This window comes from Lynx canadensis, chromosome B1, assembly GCF_007474595.2.
Source record: "Lynx canadensis isolate LIC74 chromosome B1, mLynCan4.pri.v2, whole genome shotgun sequence".
NCBI classification, from domain to species: domain Eukaryota; kingdom Metazoa; phylum Chordata; class Mammalia; order Carnivora; family Felidae; genus Lynx; species Lynx canadensis.
The window spans coordinates 39,416,759-39,433,580 of record NC_044306.2 but is presented as its reverse complement, the minus strand read 5'-3'; the positions used below and the strand labels follow the sequence as shown (position 1 = coordinate 39,433,580).

The window sequence follows — 16,822 nt, the reverse complement described above, 5'->3', positions numbered from 1 at the left end:
CAAACAGTAAGTCGTCCTTAGTGTGACTCACAAGGCCATTGTGATTTGGAACCTGCCCTTGAGCTTCATGTCTTGCTGTGTCCTTCGCCTGGCCCCTCTCTCAGCCTTACTGAACTTGTGTAGTTTTCTGAATGTACCATAGTCTTCTTCTGTGCTATTGTACACTATTGAATATGCTGGTCAGCCTGCCAGTCCTCGCACATCCTGTATGGAGTCTGCCTACTACACCGTTCTCCTCCTCAACATCGCTCAGATGCTTGCCTCTCCAGGCAGCTATTCTTAAGTCTCCCAAGCAGAAGTAGGGGTTTCTCACCAGCACCCCTGGCCTTAACCACAGTGCTGTAGCTGCTTGTTTCTGGGAAAGTCTGTGTTTTATTCATCTTTATGTACTGTAGTCTTTTACCAATAGTGGAAAGTGCTTTTTGAGGGATTGTTGAAGGAATGAGTGACTGAATTTATGGGTTAACAGAAACATATCCCATTATTCACTATCCTCTTCCCCTTACTACCCTTGTGTCCCTGGAATGTTTGGAGGAAATGATATATCATTCAGATTTCACTGCCAAGGTTTGGACCTTGGGATGGGAGCTTAACTGACTGAACCACCCAGGCGCCCCTAGAATCTGTATTTTCTAAAGCTTTCCAGTTTCTACTGGCATAGACAAATACAAGTCAACTCGTGTCTATTATGGTAGAAAATTGTGACCTATATTGTAGGTCTTCTGATTCTTTTCTTGCTCTTCAGCCTGCTGTGGTTTATATGTAGTTCAGAAGTTCCACAGAAATATACATATCTTCCCCCAAATGTCTAATGACTCACGCTTACAGCCTATTTTGTAAAGCTAAAATGAATTTTTACCACTGACTAATTAGATGAGTTAGTCAAATAGAATAAATGCTTATAGGAGATGCAATTTCCCTGAAGCACAAAGCAGTTGATGTTGATGCTTTGAACATAGACTGTGATTCAATTTTTAAGACTAGGAAGTAGGAACCCTGTGTCATTAAATATCTTATTTAAGGTGGCACAAACTGAGCAGTGAAGCCAGAGTTAGACCGTGAGTCTCTGGCATAGATGTTGGCCAAACACAGAAGCTGTCAGCGACAGCCAGGAGACTGGGCGTGTCTGGCAGAGGGAAGGAAAATGTTCTAAGTATGAATTATGTTAGTGATTGGGATGTAGGTGTGATATGGTAAAGGGCTTTGCTAACCAGGAAGGTTATGAGGGGGTGGTTGTAGTCAGATTGAAGGTCATGGTATCTGATAAAGGGCTATGGGATCAATGTTTTAAAAATTCCAGTCATTATTATGCATTAGAAATGGATTTCTCCGGGTGCCTGGGTGGCTCAGTCGGTTGAGCGTCCGACTTCAGCTCAGATCATGAACTCGCAGTTTGTGAGTTCGAGCCCCGCATCAGGCTCTGTGCTGACAGCTCAGATTACTTAAGTGACTTACTGCCAAAATAGGGGATGTACTGCATTTACATTCCCCAACCCATGTCTATTTCTCAAACCTGCTTCGGATTCTGTGTGTCCCTCTCTCTCTGACCTCCCCTGCTCACGCTCTCTCTCTGTCTCTCAAAAATAAATAAAAATGTTTAAAAAATGTTTTTAAATAAAAAAAAAGAAATGGATTTCTCAAGCAACAGTTAAAAAAAATCCTATTGCAATATTCTAAAAATTTCCTTGACTTAAATATTATATATGTTAATTTGTGTATTACCAGGCTTTTTACCAGAATATTCAAGAATCCCCATATCTCTGGATCCACAGTGATGATTTCTAAAAATGAGTGATTAGATTCAGCCTCCAAGCATGTTTAATACCAGTGTAGAGCACAGCAAGAGTGGGGCTTGCACCAGAGCCCTGGCCTGTCTGACCAAAAGCAGGAATGCATTAAATGGCTAATGGGGCAGAGTGGGATGACATAATAATATAATAGTAGTAATGACAGTTATTAAGGTTATTGCTATTGCTGATATCACTGAGTACTTCCCATGTACCAAGCATGCATATTTGCATGTATTAATTTATTTAATCTCTACAACAGCTCTATGAAGAAATAGGTATTAATCCCATTTCTTAAAGATGAGGAAATTGCTGTCCATGAATGAATCAATAATACACTAATCTTCAAAGGTGAATTTTAAGACTGACTTTCCTGATATACTTTGGAAAGTTGATTAGCTTTCTGATGTGATCTTTATTGGTGGTTTTTCTGTCCTTGATAGTCAATCTTGAAAAGAAAGGAAGAACAGAAAAGAAAGAATTATAAACACGCGTTTGATGGTAAAGTTACCTTTAAAGAGATTTACCATGACATGCTTTGAAATGCAGTGATTGCCCATCATCTTCGAGCATACCATTTGGAACCTTGAACTGGCTCCTTATTTAACTTCTATGAAGGTCTTAGTTCACTTGCCTGTAAAAGGAAATGGGTAAATGGCTTACCTCATTAGAAGGCTTTTTTTATTTGTCTTTATTTTTTGAGAGAGGTTAAGAGCGTGAGTTGGGGAAGGACATAGGGAGGAGGAGAAGCAATTCTAAGCAGGCTCCACACCCAGGGCAGACCTGACGTGGGGCTCAAACTCAACAAGGGGCTAGAGCTCACTATCGTGAGATCGGGACCTGAGCCAAAATCAAGTTGTACGCTGAACCAACTGAACCACACAGGTGCCCCTAGGAGACTTTTTTAGAACTAAGATGAAATTTGTGAATGTGTTTTGAGAAATAGACATGGGTTGGGGAATGTAAATGTAGTACATCCTCTATTTTGGCAGTAAGTCACTTAAGTAATTGTGTACAGACAAGCTCAGCGGTTGACCAGAGACAGTAACACTGTCGCATATTCTCTGCTCTTTAACCTTTTAACTCCTTCTCATTGCTGCTACCTATGTCTAAAGATATCTGCTTTTCCACAGCATCCTGGATGTACAGTGTATTGGCAGGAAGTTCCCCAGCTATTCGGAAACATGCCCCAACAATGGCCACTCTGACTTCCCTCAGATGTTTGTTCTGGAATCCCTGCAGAACTCCCTACTATCTTAGTCCTCATTGCTGTTGTCTAGCCCCTTAAACTGTCTTTAGTTCAGGGAGACATCTAGTCTGTGTAATTTTTCACCATTGGTTTCTTAAAGTTATGGAAAGAGATGGATCTACTATTTCTTCATAACAGGCCACAGTCCTTGAAGAACTCAGGGTGAAAAAGAGATCTGTGTAGTTGGGGATCTCGAGGGGCACATTATGTGGTCTGGCCAACTCAAGGGCATAGAGAGAGGGAAAGTGCAGAGGCCAACTTCCAGGGCAGCCACATCTTGGGCCTTGTCATCTCCTGGAAGAGCCCTGCTTTTTCATTAAACTTACACATCATCAGAAATCCATTTTTCCCCATCACTTCTATTATTACTTCTGCCTTCACTCTCCGCATTGTTCATTCATAGTCTGAGCCATTCCGTGCCCTTTGACCTTCCTTTCCTTAGGCCTTACTCCTCCCTTTCTAGCCTGGAGCCCATGATGGATTCCTTTGGCCACTTTCTTCCCAGCCCTCCACACCTGTCCTGCAGAGCCCAGTCCTAGATCACTGTCTTGCCCCCTCCTCCACCTGTCCTTTGTGCTGCTGGAGGAAAGCCCCTGAAGGTCTATGTGTGCTGATATCAGTACAAATTTCTGATCTCCAGCCTGGCTGCACTTTGTGCTATCTCCCATTCTCTGGCCACCATCCAGGCTCCCAGCACCCCTCTCAGGGCCCGTATCCACCCTTGGTCCCCTTATGACCTGGGAGGCCTGGCCTCCCTCCCACTTCACTTAGTGTTAGTTCTCATGCCTTTGTTTGGCTTCTTGCCCCAAACCTGCACTACCTGCCCCTTTGCTTTCTTATTTCTGCCCTGCTCTGGAGAGCAGGTGATACTGCTCTGTCCAAGGCCATGTCCTTTCAAGGCTGCTGGTCCCACATACCTCCCACTTTCTCATTCCATCTGTGTATCCTCATTGCCTACTTCTCTTTGTTCCTTCCTCTCAACATATGAAGGGTTGTTTCTTTTTCCTATTTTTTGTAACAAAAGAAAACACTGTCAACTCTGTAAGTTCCCTTAGCTACTGTTCTGTTGCATTCATTCCCTTCTTAGCCAGGCACCTTCCTTCCCTCCCTCCTGCCCTTCCTCTTTGCAAGGGATTTCCATTAGGGATGCAGACTTATTCTGGTTGTCCTGGTGCTTACCTTCTAGTGGTGGGAACATTAATGAATAGGCAGGTGATGGCTGAGAGGTGGCAGAGTGATGGGGCAGGGTGGGAGTGGGGAGCGAGACTAGAGAGGGCCTCTTTGAGGAGGTGGCTTTGTGAGAAGGATCCAGTTGTACCCTGGCCTGAGGGAAAGCATCCCAGGCAGAGGGGAAAGAATGGGCAAAGGTCCACAGGCAACAGTAACTCAACAACTTGAAGGAAATGAAAGGAAAATGTTCAACTCCCTCAACTCATTCCTGCCACTTCATCTGTCATCATCCTTCATGTCTGGCTTGCAGCCCTGTCCCTTCTCTGAAGCCCTCATTGGTGAGGTCACCAGTAATCTCATACTTGCCGTCCCGTGGGTCAGTTTCATCCTTGTCGTACTTAACCTTGATGAGACTGGCACCACTGCAGTCCCGCACTCGCTGGCTGCCTGTGCCCTCTTCTGCCTTCTGTGATTTGTGTCACTTCTCCTGGCCTCTCCGCCTCCCTTGCTGATGCACACACATAACTCCTGTGGGGTTGGGACACCCCAGGCCTGCATCCCATGCTCCCTCTCCTCTCCTTACAGACGTCCTGAATGGTCTGACCCACACCCACAGCTTCAGCTTGCAGGCTGGGGACACCCACCTCTGTGTGTCCCAGAGAAGCCAGTCTGCTGCGCTTCAGTCCCCCTCCAGCGGCTCCTGAAATCAGCCTCTCCAAAGCTTGACTCAAAACCCTTTTCTCACCTGTGGTTGGAGTCACACTGCCTTTCTCCCTCTCCGTCACTTGCTGTCCCATTTTCTAACCACGTTTTCTTGAGTTTTTTCCACTTCTCATCATCTCCCCTGGCACTGTCACAGTTTAGGGCTTTGTCATTTCTTGCTGAATCATTGTGCTTCTCTCCTCATTGCAATCTGATCTCAATGCCTGTGGTCCCTCGATGCTCTGCTCCCCACCCCGCTGCTATAAGGTGATGGTGCTGAAGTGGTCCCCGTCTCCCCTGTTAACAACCCTGAGCTTCAGGTCAGAGTTCGTTCCCATGAGGATGACCTAGTGGGCTGGCATGGTGTGCCCTACCTGAGTCCCCCCAGCTTCACTTCCTACCTCTGTCCCAGATCTAGCTTTTTGCACTCCAGCCTTGCTGAACTGCCTCAGGTTTGCCATACATAACACATTGGTTTTTGCTTTTTTCTATCTCTTAGCTTATGCTGATATCTATCCATAGAATGCCCTCTCTGATTTTGCGGTCTTGGCAAACACCCACTCAGTCTTCAGTTCTGGTGAAACATCTTTTATCAATCTGTTCGCACCTTCCAGCAGGTAGACACTTCCTCCTTTCTGTTCCCTTACACCTTAGGTAGACTCTCTTAGGTGCTTATCATACATTTATGGCTGTGCTGTTTACCTATCTACCTTTCTCTCTGAAAGCACAGCGATTATGTTCATTTTTATATTTCTAATATAAAACACAATCCACAGTAAATAACGCCCATAGGAAAAATCAGTAAGGATCAAAATAACCATGTCACATGAATATGAAGCCCGTCAGGCTGGCGGGGACCTGGTGAGGATCCCAGCCCACCGGGGCGCTGGAATCATAACATGCCTTTGCTTTTCATTTATTGTCTGACATCTGAGAGGTTTCATGAAGTGACAGGTAGGTTGTAGTCTTGTGGGGGGAAAATGCCTCTGAAAAGAAAGTCAGCTGTTAGTAGAAGTGATAAAATAAGGAGGAGCTCTAAGTAAAGTGAGATTCTTAGAAATTTCTGATAGATTAAGAACCAGGTGATGAATTTGCATAGCTCTATAACAAGAACAAATACATACCAAATGCAATAAATAGAAGTAAGACGAGGCAATTCAGGAGTTGTTTCAGCAAGGGCATCAGTCAGTGCAACTGTTTCTTACCAGACGAAAGAAATGTTTGGTGAAGGCCAAAAACCACAATAAACTTGAGTTGGGACACATCCAGAAGTTACTGTGAACGGATGCACTGTGATGCAGCAGAAAGCAAGGCACACACAGACATTACCCTACCTGAGGAAGAGCTTTAGAGTGGTCACTTTTTATTCGGTTTTTATGGGGAGAATTTCTTACGTAGAGTACCTGAGCATTTGAAGGTTTAGGGCATTCTCAGGAACATCTCTTTCACAATGTCAGATGTCTACTATTTTCCCTAAGAAAACAGAGCCGGCAACAGATGGCACTGTAATAATGTCTCGTTTATCCCACAGGGTCTGGGAATGAGGTACATATTCCTGCTAAGCAGAATTTTCTAACTGAAAATCACTAAAGCACCAGAATAGTTAAAAATTAATGTTAGGAGTAAAATCTTTCTCGGGTATTTCTGTTTGTGTTCTTGAATAGGAGTAAGGAGAATATGCTCTTACAGTGATATATTCAAGGCAAGTTACATGAGTGTTTTTTCTTTATATTCAGTGTCTCAGACATTTTAATTAAAAAACAAATAATGTTCTGCCTCCCCCGCACTGTTGTCAGGAGACCACTAGGTACTACTGTCAGCATTTCTACCAGTTCTAGATTCCCTTTTCCCATATACTCTTCTTTTGTTGGTAGAAAGATTTTTTTATGAGAATTCCTCTTAAAATTTACTACTTTGAATGTGTTGTAGACTATGAATTTAGATGATTATTGTTTAATAACTGTTACAATTGTGTGTGAAAGTAAAAGAAAAGTTCTAAGGGTGGATGTGAAGATTATCTGTGGGTAAATGAGCCAAACAGTGGTTTTTATGACAGACTTTATATTGTTTATTCTGACTTCTGCATGGTCCTGCATCTCTGCTCTGCTCTGAGCTGTTAATGTCGAATATGAAAAGTGACCTCTATGGAGCAAACCCTCACACGTGGTATGTTCCAGTCAGGCATTAAAAAGTGTGGTGAACACAGGCAGATCACAACTGCCCTGTGACTCAGTTTATTCACCTGTAGAATGACAAGGCTGGCCTAGATGATCTCCAAAGTCCTTAGGGGCCAAAAAACTTAGTTCAGCAATGAAAAGTTTAAAATCTCTGAAGACCAGAGTGTTTGAAGGATTGAATGGCCACTTTGGATTGAGAACGTCATGGGAATCCTCCCAAAGGAGGAGGATCAGATTTAGGAGGGCAAAAAAGGTAGACTGGTGGGGAAATGTGTCTTGAGAAAATTCAAGGCCTTTTCAGCAGTTATTGTGGTAAAGTATACGTAAAATTTACCATTTTAACTATTTTTAAGTGTACAGTCCAGTGACATTAAGCATATTCACATTATTGTGTCACCATCACACTACCCATTTCTAGAACCTTTTCATCATGTCAGACTGAAACTCTGTGCCCATTATATACTAACTCCCCATTTCCTGCTCCCCCAATCCCTGGTAACCACCAGCCCGCTTTCTGTCTCTAGGAATTTGACTAATCTAGATTCCTCATATAAGTGGACCCATACAATATCTGTCCTTTTGTGTCTGGCTTATTTCACCAAACACGTGGTTTAGGGTTCATCCATGTTGTGGTATGTGTCAGAATCCCATTCCTTTTTAAGGCTGGGTCGTAGTCCATTGTGTGTGTCTACTGTGTTGTGTCCATTCATCTCTTGGTTGAGGTTTGGGCTGTTGCCATCTTTTAGTATTATAAGCAGTGCATGTATGAACATGTGTGCACAAGTATCTCTTCAAGTCTCTGCTTTCATTTCTTTTGGGTACATACCCAGAAGTGGAACTGCTGGATCATATGTTGATTCCATGTTTAGCTTTTTGAAGAACTGCCAAACTCTTCTCCATTGTGGCTGTACCATTTTCCCACCAGCTTTTCAGGAGGGTTCCAGTTTCTCCAAGGGGAAAAAGTAGTTGTAAATGCTCATTGTGAAGCAGCTTGCCTAGAGCCCGTATTTCTCATGAGGCAGGGATAAGGCCTGCAGTTAGGATAGCACACTGAGGTCACATTATGGAGGGTCTTGAAGGCCTGGACATGGGGTTGGTACTTTATTCTCTAGGCTCTAAGAAGCTTGTGAGAGAGAAGCAGGATTAGAATGGTACTGTAGGAAGGCTGAGGGCCACAGGATATGTCAGAATGGATTGGGTCCTGGAAGTAGGACACGGGTTGGCAGAGGATTGTAGTTATTGTGCTGGGAGACCTGACCCAGGCTCCATGTGGGAAGGTAGGGAAGGCAGGGATGACAGTGGAGAAACTTCTGGGATCAGCAGTGCAGGACTGGGCCACAACCTAAGCACATATATTGAGTGAAGGTAGCAGGAGTGTGAGGGTAAGGAGTCGTACCTCCTTGACCTCCAGCATCTTGATTTCTGAGGTCCTGTGTTGAGGACAGGTTGTAGAGAGGGGGCCTATGTCTGGTTAGCTCCTGGCCTGCTAAAGGGACAGCCATTTGCCGCAGACCAGGGAACTATACTTTGGATGCCTGGAGGTATCCCCATGTAGTTGGTCATCCTAGAGTCTGGTGCCCTTGAGTAAAATAAGATTTTACTTACAAGCACTAAGAACCTTGCTCAGGAAACAGAAACACGAAACTGAAAGTAAACTTAGCATCTATGGAGAGAAAGAAGGGGAAAGAGGGTGCCAGTTAGGGTATCTAAACCAAAATCTAAGCTCGCTGCGAAGTTCTTATTTTGATCTCTAATTAACATAATGCATAAAAATGATGCAATCCTATGCAAAGCTGGTTTGCTTTGCATTTGCTGGTGTGCATGCCACCTCACTGGCTGAAAAATCATTTCTGTCTCAGAAGGCTTCTGTCCCCCTTTTCTCTCAGCCCCTTTGTGTTTCCACCACTGAAGATTTCCAGGAGGCACAGGGATCCATGAAGGAGCGGTCCTTTGTGTTACAATCAGACTGAGGGGGCCTGTGTGCAGGCGTGGGAGGATGTGCCTGCGGGTGTGGTGGGTGGGTGGCTAGGTGTGGGTTTTAGTGGACACAGGTTGCAAGAGAGTTTTAAATAACTTATTTAAAATAGAGGGAATTAAGAGATCTGAATCAGATTTATAAGACATCATTAATTTAATTAGGCAAAGTATGGGGAAATACGCTACAAAGTTGATGTAATAACTGTTTCGAGTCATGGGATGTAGAAGACGATGAGGAAGCAGCTGACATTGTGGTGAGCAAGATTAGCCTGGCTGCTCTGGCCTTCCCAGTAAGGAGTGCCAGGCCTGGAAACCATTTTAACAAAGCTGCCACCCTGTCGCACCAGGCTGATGATACATGCTCTGCGAAAGGCAGCTCCTCTTATGTGCTTGAGAATCATTATGATAAGAACTATTACATTCTCTGGGTTCTTTGTAAGTAGATGTCCATCTTCTCAGATGGGTTTGTGTATGTTTCTACCTGTATTCTCAAATATGTGGGTTCAGATGTTTTATGATTCTTATCCCTATCTAATGCTAAGAAAGTGACTCAGTTAAAAAACAATCTTTGGCTCACATACGTTTTTATCTGCATGTTAAACTGTCAGCAGCCTTTTGCAGGTTTCTTGCTGTGTGAAAAAGGTATGCTTGCTGACCCCAATAACAGAAGTTTGACAAGGCACAGCCAGCGACCCCTGGCAGGCCTGTTTCAGCTGTGCAGACACGCTCCGTTAGCAAATGCAAACTCCTTGCTGACTCGCCCAGCCTTATTTTTGCCCTGGAATTTGGTGGTTTCCCCAGCTGCTGTAGACAACAGTTAGAGGTGGGGAAGAGGCTGTTTCCTCCACAAGCACTAATTGCCTGAAAGAATTAACAGACTTTGAAGGGAACCACTTCACATTTTCAGAGAAGTCCTTTGAGCTTCCCAAGAAATGAACCTTCTTCTTTCTTCCATGAATGACCCCTGCAGGGACTCTGGATTCTGTTCCAGCATGAGCTCAGCAAAACCTCTCTCAGCTGCCCTGATTCTCAGAGCCATTGAGCAGTATGCCCTGTTACCCAAGGAAGCGATGGAGACTTCCGAAGAGAAGTCAGTCCTTGTAACTCTGCTCTGGTCCTTAAATCATCCGGACTGGCTGCCAGCAGGTTGCGCATTTGGAATCTTGAGGCAGGCCCTTGGGACAACTGTGAGAAATGAGACTACCTTGAAAATCCGCAGTACCAAACTCCACCTCTCTGTGGCACCTGAAGGAGATCCAGACTTTGAACAGGATCAAAGAGGCTGTAAACAGGAAAAGGGCTGTAAAAGGAAAAGCTCCTACTCTGCAGAGAGTGGGGAAGAGAACCCGGCAGTGTTTGTGGAGAAGTCCTGTTATGCCCACAAGAGAAGAGGGAGTGAGGAAGAAAGGAGGGGTGCTTTATCAGAGGTGTCGAGAGCTATGACTCCCCCCAGGCGGGTATTTCCCTGAGATGTACTTTTGTAGCTTCTCCCAAGACTGGAAGGTGCATTCTAGCTAATGTGGGGATTAAGAGGAGGGAAGAAAGATGGAATAGAAAACATGGCAAGTCAGAGGTGAAAGATAAGGGAGCTTATCTGGTGATTGGCTGGATTTTTGCAAGAGTTTCTTCTGACTATAGGAAAAACATACACAATACCAGTGATGTCGGGCAGGCAATGGGACCTAGGCAGCAGGGAATCGTTTGCTTATTTGATAGAAAAATTCTGTTGGATCAGGCCTTTAGGAGGTTCATCCTGAGAGTTGACAGGTCACAACTTCAACCTGACAAATAAGACCATGGTGTTTTAGTACAAGTGACATGGTGTAGAGCTCATTTGGGGGCAGGGTGTAAATAGATCTCCCAAGTAGTCTGGCTCTGGAGCACTGGGCTGTGCTGCTCCTCAGAGTTAGGAAGGACAATATGAAATTAAATAAGATGTGTGCCTGCCATTGTGTTGGGTATTTTATGTGTCGTGTGCTTTAATGCTTCCAGAAACTTGCACAGCGCCGCTCTGAAGTACCCCCAAAATTGCTATGGTCAGTTCATCTGAAATGGCTATAATATCTAAGAGATAATTTTAACATTCTTTTAAAATTAAGTAGGTAGAATAATTATAATATTTATCTAATCATCTTGCTGAAAGTGTGGATAATAGCAGAAAAGAAAAAAAACACGCCATTCCATATCACAGCCAATCCTATTTTGGCATATTTCCTTACAGTCCTTTTTTGAATGCCTCTAGTATAAATACAGTTTTGTATCTGACATTACAAACTTTTTTCCATGTTTATGAAGCTCTTCAGAAATGTGATTTTTAAATTGATGGTATTTTGATTTTTGGGGGGATTTTTTAACACAGGAGCATTTGGGGTTTTCTAATAGTTATTATATGTAGAGATTTCATCTTGATTTAATGTTTTCAAAAGTGCATTTTGTGCTAGATCTCAGCTATAAAAAACACTCAGCAGCCAAGGTTAATTTTTGAGACTATCCTTGTATTTCTGTTGACAGGGATCTACCGCACCGAAAGGGATAAAGGCACTCTGTATGAGCTCACCTTCAAAGGGGAGCAGAAGCACGAATTCAGACGACTTGTGTTGTTTCGACCATTTGGCCCTATCATGAAAGTAAAACAAGAAAAGCTCAACATGGCCAACACACTCATCAACGTTATCGTGCCACTGGCAAAGAGGGCGGACAAGTTCCGGCAGTTCATGCAGAATTTCAGGTTTGTTTGTTGGTACATGCCTCCCTTCCTCACTGTGGTGTGTGTTAAATGCTGATATCATTTCCCGGTGTTTCCTGCATTTCCTCTGCCCAATACAAAGGCCCCTTTCTCTTCTTGTTCAACTGTTTTCTTCACATAAAGTTTATCATTTGTATTTGCCTTTCCCTAAAGCAACCAGAAAACTGCCAGACAAGCAGATTTACTTTAAGAAATGAAAATTCGGAAGGGTGGCTTTTCATCAGGATCTGCAAAGATGGCTCACTGCCTGCTGTGTTCAGGCCTAGCTTGAGTTTGGGCTCAGGTTTGGGGACAGCCAGGGGCATGAGTGAGGCCTCTCCCAGACTCTGGAAAGCCATCATCCCCATGGCCCGTGGACTTGGATAGAGGATGTGCGCCTCCAGCTGCAGGAAGCCTTAGTTAGTTGTCCTGCTCCTGCAGCGGCTGCCATGGGTTGAATCGGAATCCATTTTTTATTCTAACCTACATCTCCTCAGAGATTAAATTTAGAATTATGCCAAGAAGTTTCCAAGCGTTCATTTTTGTAGCTACTCAAGAAGACGAAGTGCGATTTTATTTTCAGATGCAGTAATGTAGTTTTTACATATGTGTCTTCAAGCTCTCTATTGTGCAGTGTTGGCTCTTGTAAGCTGTTAACGACTAACATTTCCTACGTTGGTCAGGATTAATTAGCTCACTTAGCTAGCCAGCTTATTTTAAACATTATATGTGTTAATATGTGTTTAATTATAATCTTGGAAGATCAAAATTTATTTTTAATCTTTTATCATTAAATTCACATTATTAAAAGCTGGTAGTGCTCAGTAGAAGGGTGTGGTTGATACTTCTCAGAATTCTAGATAATGAATGAAGTCTTTTTAAAGTTTTACATTTGAAGACCAGCCCTTCTCTAAATAAATTTTAGGGTCAGAATTCAATAGTTTTAGAAGAGACTTTTGTAAATCACCTGGTCATCCCTGACACATGTTCTCTGTGCCATGTAACTGCCTCCTTCACCAGGCAGGCTGCTCTGTTGTTGACCAGCTTCAGATATAAAGCTGGCTATTATTTGGACCTGTAGTCCACCTCCCTGTGATTTATACTCTGTGGGTCTAGTTTTAGCCTCTGAGGAAATGACTGAACTAATCCATTTCTTCTTATACATCATAGTTTTAGATCTTTAAAGACAGCTATCAGAATGTCTGTTGTCTTTTCTTCTCCAGGTTCGGGAGTTGTGCCTTCAGTTGTGACACCATGCGGAGTAGGGTGGGCTGATCTTTTCAACTGTTCCTGATTTGTAGGTCCCCTCTGTGACCATCACTTGAGTGTTGGCAGTGTCCTCTGACTCCAGTAGTAAAGTGTCTATGGAGCTTTAGCTACTCGCAGCCTTCCTTCAGTGTTTCTGTGTTCCCTGCATTCTCTTTAGGATGTCAGAGTGCTGCTGGTTGATTAAGCATGATTTCCTGAGAAGGACTGAACCTGTGGTTGGCACTGAGCATTAAGTCAAATCATTGCTCCCAGCAGCTGGTGTGCCCATTTCTAGCACTAGTTGACAGTGAGTTTCTTTGGCTAGGAAGCTGCCTAGAGCTTGCCAGATTATGGGCCCTGAAATCTGTGTCATCCAGTCATGAAGGCCAGTCACTGTGCGTGCTGGGCTTGGCAAGGTAGAGCTTGTGCTAAAGGAGTGTCTGCTCAGTCCTCTGCATGGGACTCTGGGGCCTGGAGTAGCAGGATTCTCTTGGTTATATATGACCGGATTGCAAATATTTAGTAATAGGAATAAAACTAGAAGGGAAATATTGTTGAAAAAGGTAAAATGACTAGTTTACCAGTCTCCAACATTGAGATGATGAAATGAAATGTAATGTTAATGTTACATTTCTAGTTAAAACATCTAGTTCATGTCTTAAAATGTGGTACATAGGCAGGAGAGGGTGGGTGGGAAGGCTTGCTACTTGGGTAGGATATTTGGAAGGCCTGTGTATGCCAGACACTTGACCAGATATAGGGGTAAAGAGATGAGCTCCAGAGATGGTGCCTGCATTCAGGTGGACTAGCATCCACTTGAAGGGAGCTAGGAGCTCCAGGAGAAATGGAGACCAGGGGCAGTGGGCCATAAGAAAGCCTTCCCAGGACAGAGGACACTCAGAAACTCTAGGGGTTTCTGAGTGTGTTGGGTCTCTGAAAAAATGAGATGAGAAAGGGTACTCAATCCTGAGAGTATTTAATTCTGTGTCAGAACTAGTAGAGGTGGATTTCAAAGCAGCCAGCAGAGAATGGATTGTTCAGTGTATGGCCTTAGGACAACTAATCATAGCAGAAAAAATTTAATTCTTATTGCATACCAGAACTCAAAGTAAACACCGCTCAATTAAATATTTAAATAGAATTAATATAAATATAAGAGTATTGGAGAAAATACAAGGGTCTATTTATTGAATATTTGATATTGTCTTTATGAAATCCCTTCCATCCCAAGATTAGAAGATACTAACTCTGGTTGGCCCTGAAGATGGCATCATGAGTGACTTTTGTTTCCTTGTTTTGAATTCTGGTTTGTAAATTTTTATGTAGTTACCATATGTTTTATGTTTTGTTTAAAAATTCAATGAAAGATTTTATTTTTGGCTGTTATAATTTAAACATGGATTTTTAGTTTATAAAAGTGATATATAGCTATTATAAGATATTTAAACAATACAGAACACAAGGAATGAATTATTTAAAAACTCCCGGCCTTCCCTCCCCCAATTAATCATTCTTAACATTAATTAAACTCCATTATAGGTACTTTTCTTTGAATATATGCACATAGAAGAATAACTTGCTAACTAGAAATAATTTAATATAACATGAGATATACTATATATTCTGCTTGTAATTAAATAATTACAATTTTACCTGAATTAATTTATAGAAACAAATCTGAAGTATAACTGAAGAAATTTCTGGTCTTTAAGAAAAGGTTTCTCATTTGAATTCTCTCTCTCCCTCGCTCTCTGCCCCTCCCTCATGCTGTCCTGGTCTCTGTCAAATAAATAAACTTAAAAAAAAAAACAAAAAGAAAATGTTTTTCTGCTGTAAGAGGTAATTAGTTCTGAAGAGATCTCTGTAAAAAATTTTTTAAAAAAAGGTTTCACAAAACAAAATATTGGAATTACTATGTATTTTTTTGCTGCGTATTTTTAACTTTAGAACAGATTGACTGGAAAATTACAATAACAAGAGGAAATCAGCAGTTATACTTTCTCCCTCTCCTACATCCCATTTATTGTTTTTACCTCATCAGGGTTTGCAGCCTTTACGTTCTGTTTTGTAACCACAGAGCTGGTATTTGGGTGGGTTTTGTGTCCTTGCCAGCAGCCCTGGCAGGAGCGGCTGCAGTCCTGAGGTCATGGTTGGCTATGGTGCACAGGCAAGAAAGGTTTTCTAGAAGCATTGTAAATTAGAGGCCCCTGGGTGGCTCAGCTGGTTTGGTGTCTGACTTTGGCTCAGGTCATGGTCTTGTGGTCTGTGAGTTCGAGCCCCGTGTTGGGCTTTGTGCTGTCAGCTCAGAACCTGGAGCTTCCTTCAGATTCTGTGTCTCCTTCTCTTTCTGCACCCCCCTTGCTCTTGTTCTGTCTCTCAAAACTAAATAAACATTAAAAAAATTATAAAAAAGAAGAAGGGTTGTAAGTGCTTGAGAGTAGAGTCTGCTTATGGTCATTTTAGTTTAAGGATCACTTGGCTGGACTTAAAATCCTCAGGACACTCTTTCCTCAGGACGTTGTAGACATTCCTCTGGCATCCAATGATACTGTGGAGAAGTGTCAGGACGACTTTTTTGGTCTCTCCCGAGAATGACTTCCTTTTGCCTGAAGAATTCCTTCTTTAGTCTTGAATCCTAATAGCTTAATCAGGACAGGTCTCCTCTCAGTGTCTGTTGTTTTCTCTGAGATTTTCCTGTGCTTAATCGAGTTTTCTTTTTTGTTTTGTGGATTCTTCGACGTCAGGAAAATTTTTTGGTGTTTTAATTGTGAATACCTCTCCTGCTCGGCTTGTTGGTGTCTCTGCTTTACAGACACAGTTGCGTATTTCACAGACCTCCCCCATTTATCAGCTTCTCTCTGTTTTGTAATCCTTCGTCTATTATCTGCTTTTACACAGCCTTTCCTTTTAGGTGAGTAATTTGGTTTTCAGATGTCTCTATTTTGTACCTTGCTATTTTTAGTTTATCACTTTTGTCTGTTCGGGCTCTCAACTCACTTTCTCAGCACAGAATGTGCCTTTTAATCTGTTGTTTTTATCATTGCTTCTTTGAATTTTTTATTGAATTCACATTATTAAGGAAGTGTGAAACATTTGTAAGACGTTTTCTTCTGTTTGAATTGTATTTTCTTCCAGACTAGGTTTTTTTTTTTAATGCTATTGCTTTCTTATTAATATCTTTTTCTTTCTTCCTTAAACTGTGTTACTATTCCTGAAGCACGGTTGCTGTGAGGTGTCTCTTCAGCCTCCTTCTGCATGGCATGGAGATGGCCACACAGGCCATTTGCTCTGACTTTGTGTGGATGGGTTCTCCTTGCCTACCTCCCCAACTTGATGGAGAACTGTTTGTATCCCACTCCTGGCTATGTTCTGAGGGTAGTGTATTTGTTTTATTTGCTGTATTTGCAGTCTCCCAAGAACACAGGAAGGAGAGAAAGAACTCAGTGGAGGCTTTGTACAGCTTTTGTTGAAGATTCCCAATTCCTGTGGCTCTTCTGTGCCCTGGGATGGATGTGAGCTGTGCTAGGCTCACTCTGTCTAGTGGTGGATGGGTCTTTGTACTAGAGTGGAAGATGATTTGACTCTCAGAACAGGCCCTCAGTGGAGGGCTGAGGCCTGGAACATCAGAGAGAATCAGCTCTCTTTGCTTACTTTTCTTACCTTCACCTATTGTCTTCAGCAGCTCTTTCCACTCCCACAAATCAAAAAGAGGAAAGAAGATAAGGTTTTGGCCTTTTGTTTAATGATTGGCTCTGTGTGTGTGTGTGTGTGTGTGTGTGTGTGTGTG

The 16,822-nt window shown here is 42.7% G+C and overlaps 1 protein-coding gene across 11 annotated transcripts in view; it reads left to right on the top strand.

The window, feature by feature from the left end:
• Nucleotides 1–16,822, top strand: part of CSGALNACT1 (chondroitin sulfate N-acetylgalactosaminyltransferase 1) — a 345,395-nt gene that overhangs the window by 288,391 nt on the left and 40,182 nt on the right. For all 11 annotated transcript variants that reach the window (XM_030312497.1, XM_030312495.1, XM_030312499.1 and 8 more), the window contains one exon: nt 11,574–11,790. In XM_030312497.1, coding sequence (XP_030168357.1) covers nt 11,574–11,790 — 217 coding nt within the window. The remainder of the gene's footprint in view (nt 1–11,573; nt 11,791–16,822) is intronic.